This window comes from Tarenaya hassleriana, unplaced genomic scaffold (genome assembly GCF_000463585.1).
Source record: "Tarenaya hassleriana unplaced genomic scaffold, ASM46358v1 Cleome32, whole genome shotgun sequence".
NCBI classification, from domain to species: Eukaryota; Viridiplantae; Streptophyta; class Magnoliopsida; order Brassicales; family Cleomaceae; genus Tarenaya; species Tarenaya hassleriana.
This window is the reverse complement of record NW_010966372.1, coordinates 1,491,892-1,510,266: the sequence shown is the minus strand read 5'-3', so window position 1 is coordinate 1,510,266 and position 18,375 is coordinate 1,491,892. Positions and strand designations below refer to the sequence as shown.

Below are 18,375 nucleotides of genomic sequence, written 5' to 3'. Positions count from 1 at the left end.
AAAGGTTAGGTGTCTCTGATTTTTTAAGATATATTACAGTGAGATAGAATTTTTAAAACTAAAATGCGATATGGAAAAACTACATATTTTGTAAATAAAAACTTGTAACATAAAAATTGATTTGGAAATAAAAACATGATAACAAACACAGTAAATCTCCGAAAAGAAAATCCACTAAGGCTCGTAAGATGTGAGGCCACCTTTAAAGAAAGCGGCGAGGAGCGTGACGCCAGGGACCAAGAGAGTGGGCATTGTTGTGGTACTGGCCGACCCTCTAGCTGGAATAAGTTCCTTCAACACACACACACACACACAAATATATATGTATCAGGCTATCAGCAACCTATTAAGTTTATATTACAAGTGTAGGTCTGATCCTCCCTGGCTGTTGGCCTTGGGCGATTATTAGGACTGCGTTCAGGCCATCAGAAAAATGCATCAGGTGCTGTCTGGTTGTTCAATTCAAGTCCAACATGCCAGCTTCTTCTTTTTATGTGCAGGAAGGGATGAGATTCTCATGTAGGACAGAGTCGCCATCTTCAACTACCATCCATGGCAATATAGGTCCCTGTATATCCAACGTTATTTCTCTCCCAAAACCATCTACCTCCTCACGTCTAAGCCGGTTTTCATTACCAGCTATCTGTGTTCTTTGCAATTTCTTGACTACTGTTGTGTGGGCTCATTTCTATATAGAGAGCCCCAAAATTCCAAATGCTAGTTGAGAAGAACTTCACAAGATTCATTTTAATTAACTTTTGTGCTTATTTCCACTGAATCTGACAAGTGACAAGAACCTCCCTTCATAGAAACACTAACCTAGTCTTTGATTCGTAGATTGTAAAAGTTGCTGATTTGGGATCCTATCCTAGAGCATACTAACTTATCATTAAGCCTTCAATCCACATTTGTACCTTTCCTTCCCGTATAACCTTTGGATAAGCTCCCGTCATATCAACTATGGTGGAAGGTTCAGCCACTCGAGTACCTCCATCAACTAGAAAATCCAGACCCTGAGAATAGAAAATGAAACATAGTAGAGTAATACCCACAACAGATGAGAACCTTAGTGATATGGCTGTGGGTTTATCAACAAGTGAGAGAAATATACCTCTGGCCCATATATATCAGCAATCACCGTGGGGTCAATCATCCATTCATTTTCTTTTGGCCCTCTCACGCTGCCAAAAAACATTTCTTGTAAGATTCTCATTCTGTAGTTCCCAAAGTGTGAGTAGAAGAAAAATACCACCTTCTCTTGTTACACATTGGACCACAAATTCACATCAAGCATTAGAATCGAGCAGACAAATTTCAGTAGAAATGAAGTTCTGCACCAAGTAAAACATGGGTTAAAAAAAAGAAATCCTTTCACCTGGTGCAAATTAACGGCGCATCCATCTTCTCTAGTATGGCATGACAGACAGCATCATCAGGCATACGGACACCCACATTTTTCCGAGAAGCATATTTCACGGTTGCTGTGCCATACCTTACACATTGTTTCGGTAATTCTTTGCTTGCAGTCAATATGAATGTGTACTGTTGAAACAAAGCTGCACTCAGTCATCATGAACCACTTAATGATACATCCTTCTAAAGAACAAGTCAACAATTAGAATGATGTTCAATATTAAATTCACCCATCGATCACCCTAGTCATCTTTAACTTCAGTTGAAAATTGTTATGTCCAACAGACTATTAGTTGCAAAACTTGCTCCCATAGCACCATAAAGTAAAACAAAACAGCAGTAAGGGTAAAGAGTTTCTCACTGGTCCAGGCAAGCAATGCTTGACAGCTCGAAAAATATTTGCATGACCTTGGCCATCGCCACGGGGAAACCCTGTTGTATATGCGTCTATGTCCCGAAGAGAACTACATAAGATGCTAAGTGGCTGCCCCAGTCACAACGGAAGATCAAAGAAGAAGGATTATTGTAAACACCAATGATAAATCATCACATCTAATCCCAGCAACCAAACTAATTAAGCTACAAGGCTTAAAAAAAAACAATAAACTGTCCAAAGAACAGGCATGCTCCTTACCTTAGAGGATTCAATATTTTTTATTCTGCAAAAAGACAAAACATATACAAGATCTCTGTCAATGGAAGCCTTGAAAAATGCTAGGATACAAGACTCTGCAGCGTTGGATACAGCAAATATGAACTGACCTTCGAAGACGCTCTACAGCCAAGTGGTTTTTACAATCACAAGCTATAGCATATCTACAAAAGGAAGATACCCTCAGAAAGTAAAACGAAAATCAGGATCAAAATAAGATGAAAAACCAGGCACCCTACATGGTATCCGTAGGAATAACACCGACAGCTCCCTCTCTCAGCAATTCAACAACAGGTTCCAGTTTCCATATATCAGCTCCTGAAGGGTCTACCTCGACGCAAAGCAATCCACCCTCCTATATACGAAAATTATCATCTCTCGCTCGGATTTTCTCGGTTGCAAAGCAGAAGAGAATGAGATAGAGGCAATAGAAGAAATTTGGGAGACCTTAGAGAAGCGAGGAGTGTTGTATTTGAGACGCTTAGGGCTTCTCTTGACGGCGAATGCAACGACTGCTTGCTTCCGTGGAGCGAAGGAGATGCTGCTCAGACGCAGCGCCATTGGATGATGAGGATGACGAACAAGTGAGGACGATAAACCCAGAGCTATCGGTACTTGGATTTCAAATTTCGGCAAGGCCCAAAACACTCTTTGCTCTGCATCCCGTTTCAGATTTTTCTAACCAAACTCTGTGCCGTTCCATCTTGTTAAACGGCAGGCTTGTTCCGTGATTTTATTATCAGGAAAGAGAGAACTGAGACCGCCGAAATGGCAGAGATCGAGTTTACGAGAAAAGTGAGGGGTATTTAGGACATTTAGCTGCTGACAAACACTGTGGAATTAAAATAAAATGATTTGTATTTCGTCTCTCTTGCAATTTAGCGTCCTGGAATCTAGGGTTCGTCTGCTGGTAAGATTTCCTTGCTTAATCCTAAAATCGGTTTTCAAGTTAGCTGTTTCAGTTATCTTGTGTACCCAGTTGGCTTCTTTAAACTTTTTTCTTGCATAATGTTACTTGATGACGCGGTGATAGCATTAGCAGCTACATATATATATATATTATCAGCTTCAATATATGTCCGAGAATCGGATCTTGATGCTGGTTTGAAATCTTTGTCGTCCTTGTTCATTTTTGGTGGAAATGATTGTACTTGTGAAGGAAAATTGGTCTCAGAATTGGAATGAATGAGAGTATGGCAGCACAGGGTACTGCCGCTTCATAGCGAGTCTCCTTCTTATTAGATCAGTATAGTTGGTCGATTAATTCAATGGTCAGATCTGGAATTTCTGGTAGGTTCGCGTGGAAAGTAGCCAACTTTACTTGTGTTCTGTGAGGAATACTTTGGCGAGGCAAAAAGAGGCTGTTCGTTTTATTTCTGTCTCCTGATAGGATTCCAGAGATGGAGAGCATGCACAGTTTTTGGCAGCTGGGGGATGAGCTCCGAGGGCAATCCAAAGTATCCGAGGATCAGAAATGGTTGATGGCTGCGTCCAAACTGGCCGAACAAACTAGGTCAAAGGGCGAACGATTCAACAATCTTGATCTGTCCAAGGGTCCAAGGGAGAAGTTTGGGTTTCAGGAGGAGAACAATCTTGTTAACATATTGAGCTCGGAGTCCAAGTTCAATGCTGCCTATGATATGAATGTCGTTTTCCAGAAGAATACTTTGGGAAACCTGGCTGGAAGCAAATATAGCAGCAACAGCCTTGCAAACAAAGAGGGTAGAAATGCTAATAACAACAACAATGACAATTCAAATGCTGCTGCAGATAAAAGGTTCAAGACTTTGCCTGCCTCGGAGTGTCTCCCTAGAAATGAAGTTCTTGGGGGTTATATATTTGTGTGTAACAACGACACGATGCTGGAAGATTTGAAGCGTCAGCTCTTTGGTACTCGCAATTGCCTCTTGCTCATGCAATTAACACTGCTGTGTGGCATTTCTTCATACCTTGCTTTATTTCCACTTCTCAGGTTTGCCTCCTAGATACAGGGATTCAGTTCGTGCCATAACACCAGGCTTACCTTTGTTTCTCTACAACTACACAACTCATCAGTTGCATGGAATTTTTGAGGTTTGTTCTTTGTTTTGGTGTTGTTTAATAGCACGTTTGATATATGACTTGCTTATAAATTATAAAGGCAACAAGCTTTGGAGGTTCAAACATCGACCCAACTGCGTGGGAGGACAAGAAATGCAAAGGCGAATCCCGATTTCCTGCCCAGGTCCCGTAGTATAAAGTTAATGAGTTTTTTTTTCTCTCCGTGAGGTATTCATAGTTTTCCGATCATTTCACAAAATAGGTGAGGATCCGTGTAAGGAAACTGTGCAAGGCTTTGGAAGAGGATGCGTTCAGGCCCGTCTTGCACCATTACGATGGCCCCAAGTTTCGACTTGAGCTCTCCATCCCTGAGGTACACGTTCAGTGGAATTGCAATCTATTCTGTTGGCTTGGACATGGTCATGCCTGTTGATGTGAAAATCAATGATTGATGTTGCAGACCCTCGCTCTGATGGATCTCTGCGAACAAGCAGGCTCCCCCTCCCCGTGAGCAAAATGTCTATTTGTGTGTGCTTTGTGTATTCTATTTTCTACATAAGGGTAGAAATCATGATTCAATGCAAGAATAAGACAATGGTTGTATTGTATTTTGTCATATATGCTAACTTGAATGAAGACTGGGTTTCATTCATATCTCATCTCATTGCAAACCCTTTTTTTGTTACTTATCAATCAGAGGCTTGCTATACAAAACAAAGCGAAAACGAGTAACCATGCAGGTTTTATAGAGGCCGATCCACCACCAAGTGGATGTAAGATCACTTCATCTACCACTGGACCACAAAGAACACCATCTTTTGTGTGTGCGGCAGAGTAGCTGGTGAAAATGATCTGCGTTCTGGGTTCGTCTGTTGATTCAAACACCAGGCTGAACCCAATCGCCTTGCTCTTAACCGTGAAATTCTGAGCAGATGATCCTGCTTCAACACCCACCAGAAAATCTCCTTCGCACCCATCATTGGCATCTCCCAAGGTAAATGTGAGATTGTATCTTGATCTTTCACTTAGCTGTCGTGCTGCTGTTTGTATGCCAGATGCAGATAGAATCTCTATTGCAGCTTTGCCCTCTGGTACATGGAAGTTTATGTATCTGACTGTTCCCATGACAGTCCACTGCCTTAATGCCAATTGCACTACACTTGGTGCACTGTCAAGTAAAACTCCCTCGGTTGAGTTGGGTAAGAATCCCGGTCCAGATTCAAATCCACCGTTGAGCAATAGGTTACCTACACCCATACAAAAGTAAATCAAAGCAGCTGTATCCACAGGAATGAATGAGGAAATATAACTCACCATTGTCTGGAACAAGGGTTACACCAACAGTCTTGATGAGCATTGTATCAATGATCGGCCAGCATGAGGAGTTTGTGTCTGAATCCGTTGTCTGGCTTTCAAGAACAAGGTTGATAGGTTCATCGTTCCCCCAGGTACCCAAGTTATGACCATAACTTTGCCACGGATGCTTACTGTAGTTTTGTCTGTAAGAAAAAACCGCACTAGTATCTGGTCCAGAAACAATACGGCCAGCATTGCTTTACAGTTCTGACCACCCGGGATGAGAGTGAAGGTGAGGATGTAGTTCGTGTCATCGCCCTTGGCAATGAAAGTCTAATTGATTTTGCCATCTTAACCAAGCTGAATGGCGTGTCCACCATCAGGCAGTTCAAGTGTTTTGCCCGCTGTAACATACTGGACAGTTCCTTGATATGTCCATCCAGGGACTGTGCTGTTTTGTCCCAACAACACAAACGTTGAAGAACTCGAGTTTGAGTTTTCCGGCAAGTTCAACGGAGGAGATTCAAAATCTGGGTTCTGCAAAAAAGCTGCAGAACAAGGAAGAATATTTTCAAACTATGACGAAAGGTGGCTTTAATGAGATCTGGTCCTTGCGAAAGTTTGAAGATCAATGAGCAATTGATAAGTGTCCCACATTGGAAAAAGAGAGGGATTTGGGGCCAATATATAAGCAAAGGTCAAACCTCCACTCTTAAGCTATCTTTTGTGGTAGAGTTAGGACCTAAACCTTATTAGCAACACGAATGAATGACAAAATGTAAGAACAAAGAAGGAGGGGACAGAGAACAGGGAACTACTAAAGCGAAGGTGAAATGTACCTGCGGTGGCAGTGGTCAGAATGAGAAGCAAAAGGGTAATTCTCTGAAACCACATTTCTGTCTTCGCTTGAAACTAAAGAGAACTTGGAAGGTCAAACTTCTCGGAGTCGAGATTTGTCTGTGAAATGGCAGAAAATTTAAAAGGGCAAAATGACGATGCAACATGCGAGCATACAGTTGACTATACTTGGGGAACGTTCCATCCTACTTCCCGGGTGATTATAAATTGAGGGCAATACCCAAAAAAAAAAATTCCAAGATAAAAAATGAAACAAGGAATTCTTTTTGAGATCTTCAACATGAAGAGAAAAAAGAGAATCTGAACGAAAACTCTAAATGATCAGACCTTTGCATATTCATCAACGACAATGGCTGCCATTAGACCGTCTGTCTACAGCCAGATACTTTTTTTATTTGTGACAGAAGAAAATGCAAGAATTTTATGCATTAGGATAACTATCGTGATTTAGAGTTTTAGGGGTGGTGATGTACCGTGCCTTTTGAGTGATTAGCTTGTGCTACCAACCTTTTCCTCCCCAGAAGAAGAGAAGAGATCAATTAGGACAAGGGTTTCTTCTATCTATTGGAACCTTCGCCTCTCTCCTTTTTATTTTTTTGTCTTATCATTCTAAAATCTATTTTGTTAGTATTATCCTGAGAGAGGATATTGCCAACCATTTTCGAGATTCAATTCAAGTAAAAGATAAAAATCAGAGGGTTATGCATGAACCTGTATCTGGTAATGAAGTATGCTTTGAATCCATCAAACACGAATGCATGAAGGCGTAGATAGGTAAGTTACCTGAACCAAGGAAACTCCACCCAGGCGCTTTGACCAGACTCTCACTCTTCATCCTCTTCCTCAGTCTCTCCATCTCTTTCCACCGCTCAGCTTCTGCGTACACATTTGACATAACCACATAAACTCCATGATTGTTTGGATCCAACCCCATCATCTTTTCTGCCACTCGTTCTGCCACCTCAACATTCCCATGGCTTTTACACGCTGATAACAGAGCCCCCAATATCACCACATCCGCTTCAATCGGCATTTCCCTTATTAGCTCTTCAGCTTCCAAAATCTCCCCACTTCTTCCCAAAAGATCAACCTGTTGGAACTCAACAAAAAAAAAAATCATGCATTTATACGAACCGTCTAAAAAGTTCAACAAGTTTTGCTTCCGCATTACCATGCATCCATAATGCTCAATTTTCGGCTCAATTCCATATCTCAGCCTCATCAAGTCAAACATCTCGCGACCAGTCTCAATTAGACCAGCGTGGCGACAAGCAGATAACACTCCCACGAATGTTACATCATTTGGTTCAATTTTTTCACTTTCTAGCTCACTGAAAAGGCAAAGAGCTTCTTGAGCATGGCCATGACTGGCTAAACCGCAGATCATCGAGTTCCAAGTAGCCAAATTTCTCTGTTTCATGCTATTAAACAGGTTCTTAGCCGCTGATATCTCTCCGTTCATAGCATACATATGAACCAACGCCGTTCCTAGGATCACCCCAACTTCAATTCCTCTGTCTTTCATGAAAGCGTGAATATTTACCCCCAATTCCAAGCTCCCCAAGTGAGCACAGGCGGATAAAACGGACGCCAAAGTGGCCCCATTTGGCTCGTGTCTATCCTTAACCATCCGATCGAAGAGAATCAAAACATCGTTGAAACGGGAGTTCTGTGCGTACCCACAAATCATCGAAGTCCAGACGTTTAAGTCTGCATGAGGAATTACGTCGAACACCGAACGTGCACTATCCAAATCACCAGATACAGAATAGCTCCTGACCAACCCGTTAACCACATGCGAGTCCAGCTCAAATCCGTGCTTGAAAACATGAGTATGAGCTTGTCGAGATGATTCGAGACATTTCAGTTTAGAGCAAGCCTTAAGAACAAAAGGGTAGGTGTGGAAGTTAGGAAAGACGCCGAGTCTTGTCATTTTCACGTACAGAAGCAAAGCACGGGTTGGGTTGTTACCGTTAGCGTGAGCCCTGATGAGAGTGTTCCACATGAAAGTGTTGGGATTTCGAACATTCTCGAAAATTCGCGTTGCGTAGCCCAGATCGCTTGGTTCGGACAAAGCAGAGAAGCAGAGGAGCCGACTAGCGGCGAAGGAGTCGTGGATTCGAGCGGTGACGATCATCTGGGCGTGAATATGCTTTAGCTGTTCCATCGTCGCGCATCTGTCGGCGAGAAAAGAAAGAGAGACCCAACGAGGAGGCATCTTTCCTGAGAAAATCGATTAACAGAGGCCAATTGGAGTTTTCGTAATTGTATAGATTTGCAGAACTCGGATAACCACTCTGATGATGCCTCTTCAGGCAGGCTATCATCGTCCTTTCATGGCAAGCAGCAACCTACGAGATCTGGAGAGACCGTGTCTCTGTCAGACAATGCCATTCAGTGTATACATTTCGCATAATTATAAATTTGATCCCTTTTTTTTTAATTTTCTATATTTCCAAAAATTCGACATCCTTAATTTTTTTGTGGCCACAGAAACTCAAAGGGTCTCTGCACCCAATACGACACCGTTTTGCTCTTCCGTTCCGTGTCTGTGGAAGCTATTTTTAACTGTGCGCGTGAGAGAGAGAAACAGAGCAGCCAAAGCAGAAGATTGAGATTGAGATTGCGATTGCGATTGAGATTGTGAGAATGCCTGGATTAAGAGGACCGTCGGATTACTCGCAGGAACCACCTCGTCACCCTTCCCTGCGGATCAACTCCAAGGCGAGTTCCTTTTTCACCCACATGCATACATGCTCTTAGGTTTCCGCTTCTCCAACGATCCAATTCTGTCTCTCCTTTCCAAACTGTTCCTGATTTCGTAATATACTTTGCAAAGTTTTGATTTTTCCGCCCTGGCCGATATCGGAACGGTTCCTAGATCGCCTCGTGGGTTACTTTGAAAGAAAAACAAAATAATAAGCTTTTGGCTCGATTTTTATGTTTGTTCGATGTGTTTGCATAGATCCTGTGTATTTTTTTTTCTCTCTGCTGCAAAGTGTATGTCGCATGTTCTGGCCTTGTGTTATAGCGATTTCTGCTATACAGGAACCATTCAATGCTGAGCCTCCACGCTCGGCCTTGATTTCATCTTATATCACTCCCGTGGATCTTTTCTACAAGAGAAACCACGGCCCCATACCTCTAGTTGATGACATTGAAAGGTCGTTTTCATCTCTTCTTTATTGCTTCCTCGTTTAATTTCAACTTCTTTCCGCTGATTCTGGTCTTTTTTTTGCTAAAGCAGCTACTATGTGACTGTTAACGGATTGATCGAGAACCCGAGGAAGCTGTTTATGAAAGATATCAGGTAGGTGCTGTATTCAGGTTCTCTGTTGCAGTATGATTTAGCAGTTTTGTATGTTCTATTTGATCCTCCAACTCTACCTATTATACAAACTGCAGGGCCCTGCAGAAGTACAATGTCACGGCTACTCTGCAGGTATATCTTATGCAGTTGTTGTCAGTCTCCTTCAGACACATAATTGTATTGATGTTACATGTTTGTTTTCAAATTGAAGTGTGCTGGTAACAGAAGGACCGCCATGAGCAAAGTCAGGAAAGTTAGAGGAGTTGGATGGGATGTCTCTGCAATCGGAAATGGTTGGTTCGATTTACTTGTTGACCCAGTTTATGGAGAGAACATGTGCTTATATTTGAATGTCATATATGAAGCTGTATGGGGAGGGGCCAAATTGTCAGATGTCCTTGAGCTGGTGGGGATAGCAAAGCTGATGCACTCTACTGAATCTGGGGGGAGACATGTTGAGTTTGTTAGTGTCGATCAGTGCAAGGTAACTAAAGACTAGAGGAAGCTGTTTATTCATGTGATCAAGTGTTTCATAGGTATAATGTATATGTTTGCAGGAGGAGAATGGGGGTCCTTATAAGGCATCAATTCCTCTCAGTCAGGCTACAAATCCCGAAGCCGACGTTTTGCTTGCTTATGAGATGAATGGAGAGGTGCTCTTGTCTTCCCTCCACTCCACCCATATATGTGTTGGTTCTTTTACATGTTAGCATAAGTACCTTTTTTTTCTTTTGTTGTGGTTGTTGCTGCGAAGCCACTGAACAGGGATCATGGATATCCGCTAAGGGTGGTAGTGCCGGGTGTAATAGGTGCCCGTTCTGTGAAATGGCTTGATTCCATCAATATTATCGCAGAAGAATGCCAGGTTTGGTCAATGTTCCCAGCTCTACTTCTCCTCTTTACTACTTTCTGATGCCTTTTTTTTAATATGTATATATTAAATATTGGAAGGGCTTCTTCATGCAAAAAGATTACAAAATGTTTCCGCCTAGCGTGAACTGGGATAATATCAACTGGTCCACCAGGAGGCCACAAATGGATTTTCCTGTTCAGGTTCCTCCCTTCCGTATCATCCATTTTTATATTTTGTTTTACAAACCTCATATTGAATCACTCCTTTGGGTGTTGCAAAAAGAGTGCAATATGTTCTTTGGAGGACGTAGAGATGGTGAAGCCCGGAAAGGTACTAAGAAGTTGTACACCACATTCAGAATCTGATGGTGAGCAGTTGAGACAAATGTTTTGGATTGGGCAGGTAAACATAAGAGGGTACGCAGCGGCCGGAGGTGGGCGTGGGATAGAGAGGGTGGATGTGTCAGCAGACGGGGGCAAAAGCTGGGTGGAAGCTTCTAGAAGCCAGAAGCCCAAGGAGACGTACATATCTGAACACCACTCCACTGACAAATGGGCTTGGGTTTTCTTTGAAGCTTCTCTTGATGTTTCCCGGACCACCGAGATCGCTGCCAAAGCGGTACGCCCTTTTCCCTTGTTCATTGTTCATCATCTGGAAAAGTTTTTTCATTTGGGATGGGGGATGAGGACAGGTGGACTCAGGGGCCAATGTGCAGCCGGAGTGCGTGGAGTCAATCTGGAACCTTAGAGGGATTCTTAATACTTCATGGCACCGTGTCCTCCTCCGCCTTGGCCATTCTTCCTTGTAATTTCTCTGTCTGTCTTCCTGCCTCTATGCATTCCCTCTCCACTTTAAAAGTTGTTATGCCTCCTTTCTTTTTTCTTTCTTGGGATTGTCACCGCTTTTATTTGAAACTTGGAAATAAAAATAAAAAAAAGTGTAATGGAGAAAGGAATGTGGATATGATGACTATGATTGTGGAGGTGACAGTATGATTTCAAAATGTCCTTTCTATAGAGACCCATGTTGTATCTTCTTCTTTTGATTCATTCATTCCCATTCCGTACATTGCGTGTTCTTCGTAACTTGATAATATACACCCAAATTCACATGGCCATCAATTGCGACCTCAATGCCCGAATGTCCCGGCCTCTCCTGCTTCTGCTTTCTCTCTCTATACTACACACACATATATATATATATATATATGCGTGCATGGACACCCATAGATTATGTAAATATATATAAAGAAGAATTACAGTGGAGGAGCAACGGCGGGGGGGCTAATGATCTTGCGGCGGCGGTCGGTGAAGCTACTGCAAGATACCAAACGCGGTACGCAGCGGTTCATCCTCCGGTGGCTGTCGGTTGGTGTGGCCGGCGCGGAAGATCTAGCAGGCGTCCGCAGCCACAGACACGTTCTGACTTTTGACTCTGCTGCCAGGTGATCGGCATCTACTTCGTGGGACTCTCTGAAGAGCTCGACCAGTCTCTTCTTGCTGTCGGCAAGGGACACTGAGAGTAGTTGGTCTGAAGAGATGTTCATGGTGAAATTGTGATGCACAGGGGTTGTTCCACTCGACTCTGTTGAAACGTAACCCAAATCCGTATCTAATTATCTACCAAATGGTATATTATATGAATAGCAGGAGAAAAACTGTACCTCCATCGACACTAAAGAAATCATCTTCACAGTCGGAATCCAACCAGGCCCGTGAATCGAAGAACATTTCGTCCTCTTTAGTGATCACAAAAAAAGATTCCGTAAGAAATCAGACCCGACTATTTACACATGAGCGTTGTAAAAAGAGACGACAAGAGCGAGCACCGGAGTCAGGGGGTACGGCGGAGCCATTGAAAGGCACCTGCTTTACGGCCGTCGACCTCTTCTCAACGGATGATGATACACATGATCCCATCTCCGCTCCTTCTCTCGACTCTTACATAAATTTTGTTAGAGAGAGTGATATTGGGAATCCAAGAGGTTGACGAAGACGAAGCAAAGGGAGAGGGGTTAATTGGGGAAAGGAGTAGTTTTGTCTTTGGGGATGGTTGTAGGTGATGTGATGATGGGTCCAGTGGACTCCACTTAAATTACACCCTCCATTTCTTCAAATTGTTAAGACACGCAACAAATACCATATATTAAATTGGGAGAATAAATATCTAGATTTGGTGGTTGGTTGGTGTAGTAATTGTTTTTTAGGTTTGGGGGAGGGGGAGAGGTGCTCTTGTCTTCCCTCCACTCCACCCATATATGTGTTGGTTCTTTTACATGTTAGCATAAGTACCTTTTTTTTCTTTTGTTGTGGTTGTTGCTGCGAAGCCACTGAACAGGGATCATGGATATCCGCTAAGGGTGGTAGTGCCGGGTGTAATAGGTGCCCGTTCTGTGAAATGGCTTGATTCCCTCAATATTATCGCAGAAGAATGCCAGGTTTGGTCAATGTTCCCAGCTCTACTTCTCCTCTTTACTACTTTCTGATGCCTTTTTTTTAATATGTATATGGGGGGGGGGGGGGGGGAAGCGATGATTTCGCTGACTGCTTCCATGCATAAATAGAGTAAAAAAAATAGCTCTATTTTTAATCTTCTACCACATCGAGATTCCTGACCAGTCATTCTCAAAGGGAACATCTGACATGGATGGCTCTGGTATAATGATACATTTTTTTTACAGGGAACGAAAGAAAAAATGAAGATTCAACCTTGTTGATGTTGTTGAAATTTAGTCTCAGCCAATTGTAGACATCAAAAAGGCCATCCCGAGGAAAACACCAGTAAGATCATCCCCAAATCATCATTCATCAATCTTCTTTTTTTTCATTCCTATCAAAAATAAAAAAAAATTCTAGGTTCTCGTATGTCCAACTTTAACGGTAACATAAAACATTCTCCAAGTGTAGTTGGCTTCAGCCTTGGGTGATGTCTTTCTCCTTTGACTTGCATAACTCCTCTGCTGCCTTTATGAACTTCTTCGTTAGCTCTTCCACCTGAAACAACACGATTAAAACAAAATGATCCACCAAAAGAAGAATGTCAGCTCATCATCATCAGCAGCCGGAACTCACTTCCTTCTCCAGCCTTTTCACATCATCCTTCGGTAGACTCGATCCCGCTTTCTTTATCGTGTCCAGTGCCTGCCACAGTTCCACCATCTCAACTTTTTAACAAAGACTCGACGAAACATTCTGCAAGTTTTGATGGACATGCCAGTTTTCTTTGAATCATATGAAAACCAAAACCATACGATATATGCGTACATATACCTTTTGACGGGCCCTTCGTATGCTTTGTTTGACATCTTCACTGGACTTGGTCACAATCTTGCCCATCGCCTGCAGCTCAAAATTAGATTTCAAACTCAATCTCTCAACAGTGCCCAAACCATAAAGGAATAACAATTCAACTCTTCCAAACCTTACCTGAATATGCTCCTTGGTTAAGCTGCTCAAAACATGGCATAATTAGACACAAGCGTGCAAATGATTTAGTTATGTCTGAATGAAATGCATTGACTGCAGAAGAATAACTTGCTTACGGTGGGATTGTCGCGATAAGCCGTTGGCCATCCAGTTTCGGGTTTAATCCTAGTGGTGACGAGACGATTGCTTTTTCCAGTTCTTTCACTGACTAAAGAAATACAAGAAATATAGATAGTTAGCACAGAGTCTAGAATTGTGAATATGGAGCAAAAGGTTACTTGGATTGAATGGGGTTCTTGACTACATGACGCTTTCATTTTCAATAACATAAGAATCCAGAACAGCATCTATGTCAGCCAAAATGGCACCTCCACAAGACCCTGGACTCCATTTACTTTAATATGAATAGATTTTCTACAAAACATTCGGGTAAACACAAAGGAGAGAAACTAATATTGATTCTTACGTCGGGATCATAAGGATTCACAGATAATGTCTTGGGATCCAACACAGAAACGACTGCTAAATGATTGAGCGGCATCTTTACTCCTCCAGTTTCAACGATGATGTGATCAAGCATTCACCCATGTTGTATCTTCTTCTTTTGATTCATTCATTCCCATTCCGTACATTGCGTGTTCTTCGTAACTTGATAATATACACCCAAATTCACATGGCCATCAATTGCGACCGAACAATACCCAAAATCGATTTTTAGAACCTGGTGATGCTCTTCCTGTCCTGAGTTTAGCTAATTCCCGTGACAAAGCATCAATTGCTGCCTCCATTTGTGAGGAAGTTGCTGCTTTTACCGTAGGTCCGATATCCGGAGCTACTTCAACCACTCCCCCCGCCGAATCATTCTCTGAGGAACAATTAATCAGACAAAGACCAACGAGATCACGACGTAAGTGCATCTTTAACGCTCAGAATTATCCTATTTGTGCGTTTTTTTTTTCAAAAATTAACCATTTTCCTTTCAAGCGGACTCGCGATCACTGATTCAGAGATTCCAACGACTATTGGCCGAGAAGTGATCGAAATGTGAAAAGTCAAGAACTAGAAAGAGATAGTAAAGGGGAAGCCTACTTGATTTTCTGCCTTTAGCGAATCCTCGACGGAAATCTCTGAGGAAACCGAGGGCCGGGATGAACTGGGACTCAAATTTGATTTCCTGTCCTTCCAAATCAGAGGAAGAGGGGATAATATGCGAGAGATGGCGGCCAGATTGAGCAACTGAGGAGCTTCTTCGGAGAATCACAACCGCATTCGGGTTGGAAATTGCTCGTCTTAAGAACACTGCCATACCCAAAAGGAATGACAGTTCTTCGGGCTAGTACCGGAGGTTTAAGAATGTGGACGAGAGCTGCTAGGGTTTTCCATTACAAAAATTTGTTTGTTTGTTTGTGTTGTGGAAATTTAAGGCCCGTGAGCCAACAACTTGAAAAGTTGAGTACCATGGGCCCTAAAAACCAGACCCCGAGACGTCACCGGTTCACGGTACGACCGGCCGAGTTGGATCCCACTTTTCACTCGGTTCACTTCGCTTCCCAAAACCTCTGGACGATTGGGAAGCATCTCATCTTCTTCTTCTTATTTTTTTTTACACAGATATCAGTGATTACGAACCGACCTGCACGAATTTGGGAGGGAGAGAAAAAGGCGATCGATTAGGGTTTTGTTGTTGTGGCAGATATGAGTTCGGTGGAAGGTGTAATAGCGCAGATCCTTGGTTTATCAGGAAGTTCCAAGGACCTATTTTCCCTCCATGAAATTTTGAAAGGAGAAGAAGAGTCGCTTCGAGCCCACTCGGCTGCTTTGCTTCCTTCCCTTGATCAGCTTGACCCATTGAAGCATTCTCTTGGCTTCCTCTATCTCCTGTGAGTTTATTTTTTTTATCACGCGTATGGGTTTCGATTTTACGATGTAGATTCTGTTTGCCCAGGTTTTCGAGGGGTCACGTATAGCTCTGGTTGCCTGCAAAATAGTTGATGCTTGTTTAGGTGATCTGTCACAGTTTTCTTTTCTGTGTTGCCCTTATGGTTCCGCTTATAGCAATTGAGGTTTGTGGGTGCAAGCGTGTTCATTATTTTGCAATGAAGAGCATATTCTTTATTGGGTCTTTTCATGTTTGTGGTTGTGCTAGCGAGGCGGGCACTTATGGCCCGGTGTCTAAGGAGGAGGCTTCTACTGTGGTTCTGATAATTGCAAGGTTCATCAGTTCATGTGATGGTGGGCAGATCCGGTTAGCAAGTGAAAAATGTAGTCCCTGACACTTGAGCAAATTTTGTTTTTGTGTGGTCTCTCTATACAGATGACAATGTTTATATTTTGAGTGTGCAGTTGCTTCCGTTTGCAAGAGATTGAAGGATCACGTTTTGCTGCTTGGAGAGCCCTTGCGAGGGGTGGCTCCATTGTTGACTGCTGTTCGCAAGGTTCAGCCCTCCACTGAACGTTTGACCTCATTGCATCCGGACTTTCTTCAGCTATGTTTGCTGGCAAAGTGCTACAAGACCGGTTTCTCTATTCTTAATGATGACATCACAGAGATTGATCACCCGAAAGACCTTTTTCTCTATTGCTATTATGGGTCAGTAACTTTCCTCCATGCTATTTTTCTAATCTTTGTAAGGATGTAGTATGTAAAGATGTCATTATTTGCTAGCCATCAAGTTTAGTCTCTCGCATGTTTTCTTCTGTTTATCTACCGGAAATTTCGATTATAGTGATTCTCATATTTTTGGCAGGGGAATGATATGCATTGGACAAAAGAAATTTCAGAAAGCGTTGGAGCTTCTTCACAATGTAATGCATTCTATTTCAGTTTTTCATGCACATAATAAGTGGTCAAGGTTTCTTCTTATTCCAGATCTAAGTGTGGTAGTATTTGTACTGCCAGCTTGTGACTGCTCCAATGAATTCCATCAGCGCCATAGCTGTTGAGGCATACAAAAAGTACATATTGGTGTCTCTCATTCACCATGGACAGGTAGACATGTGCTCTTTATTTTTGCTAATATTCTGCCATGGAAGTTATTGTATTGCACATAATTCTCACAGCCGTTGGATGTTTTAATACTGCTGATTTGACTTGTTGCCTTCAGAATATTAGGTGTTGCTTGCAGCATTTTCTGTTGGCTAACCTTATTTTCTTTAACCTCTTTCCTTTTCATGTGTGCAGTTCAGTAACAGTCTCCCCAAGTATGCATCTACAGCAGCTCAGAGAAACCTCAAGAACTTGTGTACGGTGAGTTTAAACTATATCCTTTATGCAGAGTTTTCCCTCATTTCTTATTCCTCAGCTGCCTATTTGTGGTTCTCATTTATGGTTGGAGACCTTGGGTCGGTCCAATATGTTACTTTTGCTATTATTGATCTATTCACTGGATTATGGTTTTGAAAATGTTTCACCCTTTTCTCAGCCTTACGTTGAACTGGGAAATTGTTACAACGAGGGAAAGATTGCTGAACTGGAGGCATCAATTCAGGCAAACACTCTAGTGTTTGAAGCTGTAAGTTTTATGTAAATACCAACATGGATTTTTTTAGCAACACAAGCTTCATTTTCTCTTGGCATGCTGAATCTCTCTGTTTTCAGGACAAGAACATGGGGTTGGTAAAGCAAGTAATCTCATCCCTCTACAAAAGGAACATCCAGAGACTGACTCAGAGATACCTGACGCTGTCGCTTCAAGATATAGCCAACACAGTGCAACTTGGTAGTGCTAAAGAGGCAGAAATGCATGTGCTTCAGATGGTAAGGTGGTGTGTGTGTGTGTGTTGGATGAAGTTGTTTTACTACTGTAGTGTAAGCAGAAAATTCCAATGGGGAGGTTGTTAGCATTTGTCATCTTTCTGAACCCGCAGATACAGGATGGTCAGATACATGCAATTATCAACCAGAAGGATGGTATGGTAAGATTCTTGGAGGATCCTGAACAGTACAAAACCTGTGAAATGATTGAGCACATCGACTCAGCTATCCAAAGGTATGTGACCCCTCCTACATATAACTCCTAATGGATTAGATCAAAGCGGCAGCATCACCCAGACTGTGATGGCGGTTTTTCAGGATGATAGGGCTGTCAAAGAAGCTGGTAGCCATGGATGAGAGCTTGTCAAGTGACCCTTTGTACTTGGGAAAGGTACGTTAGATTGTCTAAAATAGAAGCTCTAGTTTTTGTTGAAACAAAAGAGGAATGCTGACTTGAAGTGTGAAAACTGTGTGGTTAGGCGGGAAGAGAAAGACAGAGGTATGACTTTGGGGACGATTTCGATTCTGTTCCTCAGAAGTTCTGCATGTGAATGAAACCAAACCTCTCCAAGGAGTTGGGAGATATGTGTTGCCTCCCGACTTATGTCTCTGTCCGTCCGTTTCCATGTGGTTGTTTTTCCTTTTAAATATCCTTCTTTTTTTGTTTGTGTGCTAGATTGATGTCGTTGAATTAAATAATTTGGTTTATTTCTAATGAGGAAAAAAAAAAGCAATCAGATGACAAATCACGTCAGCAGTCCCTCCCCTCCCAAG

At 42.4% G+C, this 18,375-nt stretch overlaps 8 protein-coding genes across 12 annotated transcripts; 3 read left to right on the top strand and 5 right to left on the bottom strand.

The window, feature by feature from the left end:
- Nucleotides 1–71: 71 nt before the first annotated feature.
- Nucleotides 72–2,777, bottom strand: LOC104821121 (uncharacterized protein YciO). The gene is made up of 9 exons (XM_010551905.2): nucleotides 2,513–2,777; nucleotides 2,305–2,420; nucleotides 2,176–2,229; nucleotides 2,048–2,072; nucleotides 1,775–1,897; nucleotides 1,376–1,542; nucleotides 1,112–1,181; nucleotides 915–1,013; nucleotides 72–568 (listed from the first exon to the last, which is right to left on the bottom strand). Exons 1-9 carry the CDS (start codon nucleotides 2,624–2,626, stop codon nucleotides 491–493), a joined length of 846 nt encoding a protein of 281 aa, XP_010550207.1. The 5' UTR covers nucleotides 2,627–2,777; the 3' UTR covers nucleotides 72–490.
- Nucleotides 2,778–2,895: 118 nt separating this feature from the next.
- On the top strand, nucleotides 2,896–4,757 carry LOC104821119 (B2 protein-like). 3 transcript variants are annotated; one of them, XM_010551902.2, is made up of 6 exons: nucleotides 2,896–2,975; nucleotides 3,360–3,955; nucleotides 4,038–4,138; nucleotides 4,206–4,289; nucleotides 4,368–4,478; nucleotides 4,566–4,757. In XM_010551902.2, the coding sequence occupies exons 2-6, from the start codon at nucleotides 3,466–3,468 to the stop codon at nucleotides 4,614–4,616; spliced, it is 837 nt and encodes a 278-aa protein (XP_010550204.1). In that variant the 5' UTR covers nucleotides 2,896–2,975; nucleotides 3,360–3,465; the 3' UTR covers nucleotides 4,617–4,757. The 3 variants fall into 3 exon arrangements, with proteins under 3 accessions (XP_010550204.1, XP_010550205.1, XP_010550203.1); XM_010551903.2 differs by having other exon boundaries at nucleotides 2,902–2,975; nucleotides 3,456–3,955; XM_010551901.1 differs by lacking the exon at nucleotides 2,896–2,975 and having other exon boundaries at nucleotides 2,990–3,955.
- Nucleotides 4,693–8,651, bottom strand: LOC104821120 (pentatricopeptide repeat-containing protein At5g06540). 3 transcript variants are annotated; one of them, XM_019203364.1, is made up of 5 exons: nucleotides 7,431–8,651; nucleotides 7,043–7,349; nucleotides 6,241–6,358; nucleotides 5,420–5,949; nucleotides 4,693–5,352 (listed from the first exon to the last, which is right to left on the bottom strand). In XM_019203364.1, the coding sequence occupies exons 1-3, from the start codon at nucleotides 8,475–8,477 to the stop codon at nucleotides 6,333–6,335; spliced, it is 1,380 nt and encodes a 459-aa protein (XP_019058909.1). In that variant the 5' UTR covers nucleotides 8,478–8,651; the 3' UTR covers nucleotides 4,693–5,352; nucleotides 5,420–5,949; nucleotides 6,241–6,332. The 3 variants fall into 3 exon arrangements, with proteins under 3 accessions (XP_019058909.1, XP_019058910.1, XP_010550206.2); XM_019203365.1 differs by having other exon boundaries at nucleotides 7,043–8,138; nucleotides 8,231–8,447; XM_010551904.2 differs by having other exon boundaries at nucleotides 7,043–8,651.
- Nucleotides 4,799–6,295, bottom strand: LOC109115987. Its single transcript, XM_019203362.1, has 4 exons — nucleotides 6,241–6,295; nucleotides 5,817–5,949; nucleotides 5,420–5,604; nucleotides 4,799–5,352 (listed from the first exon to the last, which is right to left on the bottom strand). Exons 1-4 carry the CDS (start codon nucleotides 6,293–6,295, stop codon nucleotides 4,799–4,801), a joined length of 927 nt encoding a protein of 308 aa, XP_019058907.1.
- Nucleotides 8,652–8,908: 257 nt separating the features above from the next.
- Nucleotides 8,909–11,438, top strand: LOC104821116 (sulfite oxidase). The gene is made up of 12 exons (XM_010551897.2): nucleotides 8,909–8,983; nucleotides 9,308–9,423; nucleotides 9,507–9,569; nucleotides 9,665–9,701; nucleotides 9,781–9,862; nucleotides 9,935–10,053; nucleotides 10,127–10,222; nucleotides 10,324–10,434; nucleotides 10,521–10,622; nucleotides 10,705–10,752; nucleotides 10,825–11,040; nucleotides 11,114–11,438. Exons 1-12 carry the CDS (start codon nucleotides 8,909–8,911, stop codon nucleotides 11,228–11,230), a joined length of 1,182 nt encoding a protein of 393 aa, XP_010550199.1. The 3' UTR covers nucleotides 11,231–11,438.
- LOC104821117 (uncharacterized protein At3g27210) lies at nucleotides 11,243–12,489 on the bottom strand. Its single transcript, XM_010551898.2, has 3 exons — nucleotides 12,251–12,489; nucleotides 12,086–12,160; nucleotides 11,243–12,006 (listed from the first exon to the last, which is right to left on the bottom strand). Exons 1-3 carry the CDS (start codon nucleotides 12,339–12,341, stop codon nucleotides 11,678–11,680), a joined length of 495 nt encoding a protein of 164 aa, XP_010550200.1. The 5' UTR covers nucleotides 12,342–12,489; the 3' UTR covers nucleotides 11,243–11,677.
- Nucleotides 12,490–13,108: 619 nt separating this feature from the next.
- On the bottom strand, nucleotides 13,109–15,240 carry LOC104821118 (ribosome-recycling factor). The gene is made up of 8 exons (XM_010551899.1): nucleotides 14,937–15,240; nucleotides 14,569–14,712; nucleotides 14,314–14,429; nucleotides 13,964–14,055; nucleotides 13,848–13,869; nucleotides 13,692–13,760; nucleotides 13,494–13,562; nucleotides 13,109–13,415 (listed from the first exon to the last, which is right to left on the bottom strand). Exons 1-8 carry the CDS (start codon nucleotides 15,151–15,153, stop codon nucleotides 13,335–13,337), a joined length of 810 nt encoding a protein of 269 aa, XP_010550201.1. The 5' UTR covers nucleotides 15,154–15,240; the 3' UTR covers nucleotides 13,109–13,334.
- A 156-nt stretch (nucleotides 15,241–15,396) lies between these two features.
- LOC104821114 (COP9 signalosome complex subunit 3) lies at nucleotides 15,397–18,309 on the top strand. The gene is made up of 11 exons (XM_010551896.2): nucleotides 15,397–15,727; nucleotides 15,994–16,109; nucleotides 16,191–16,437; nucleotides 16,595–16,652; nucleotides 16,747–16,836; nucleotides 17,029–17,094; nucleotides 17,270–17,359; nucleotides 17,446–17,604; nucleotides 17,715–17,836; nucleotides 17,920–17,992; nucleotides 18,081–18,309. The coding sequence occupies exons 1-11, from the start codon at nucleotides 15,543–15,545 to the stop codon at nucleotides 18,150–18,152; spliced, it is 1,278 nt and encodes a 425-aa protein (XP_010550198.1). The 5' UTR covers nucleotides 15,397–15,542; the 3' UTR covers nucleotides 18,153–18,309.
- The last annotated feature ends 66 nt before the right edge of the window (nucleotides 18,310–18,375 follow it).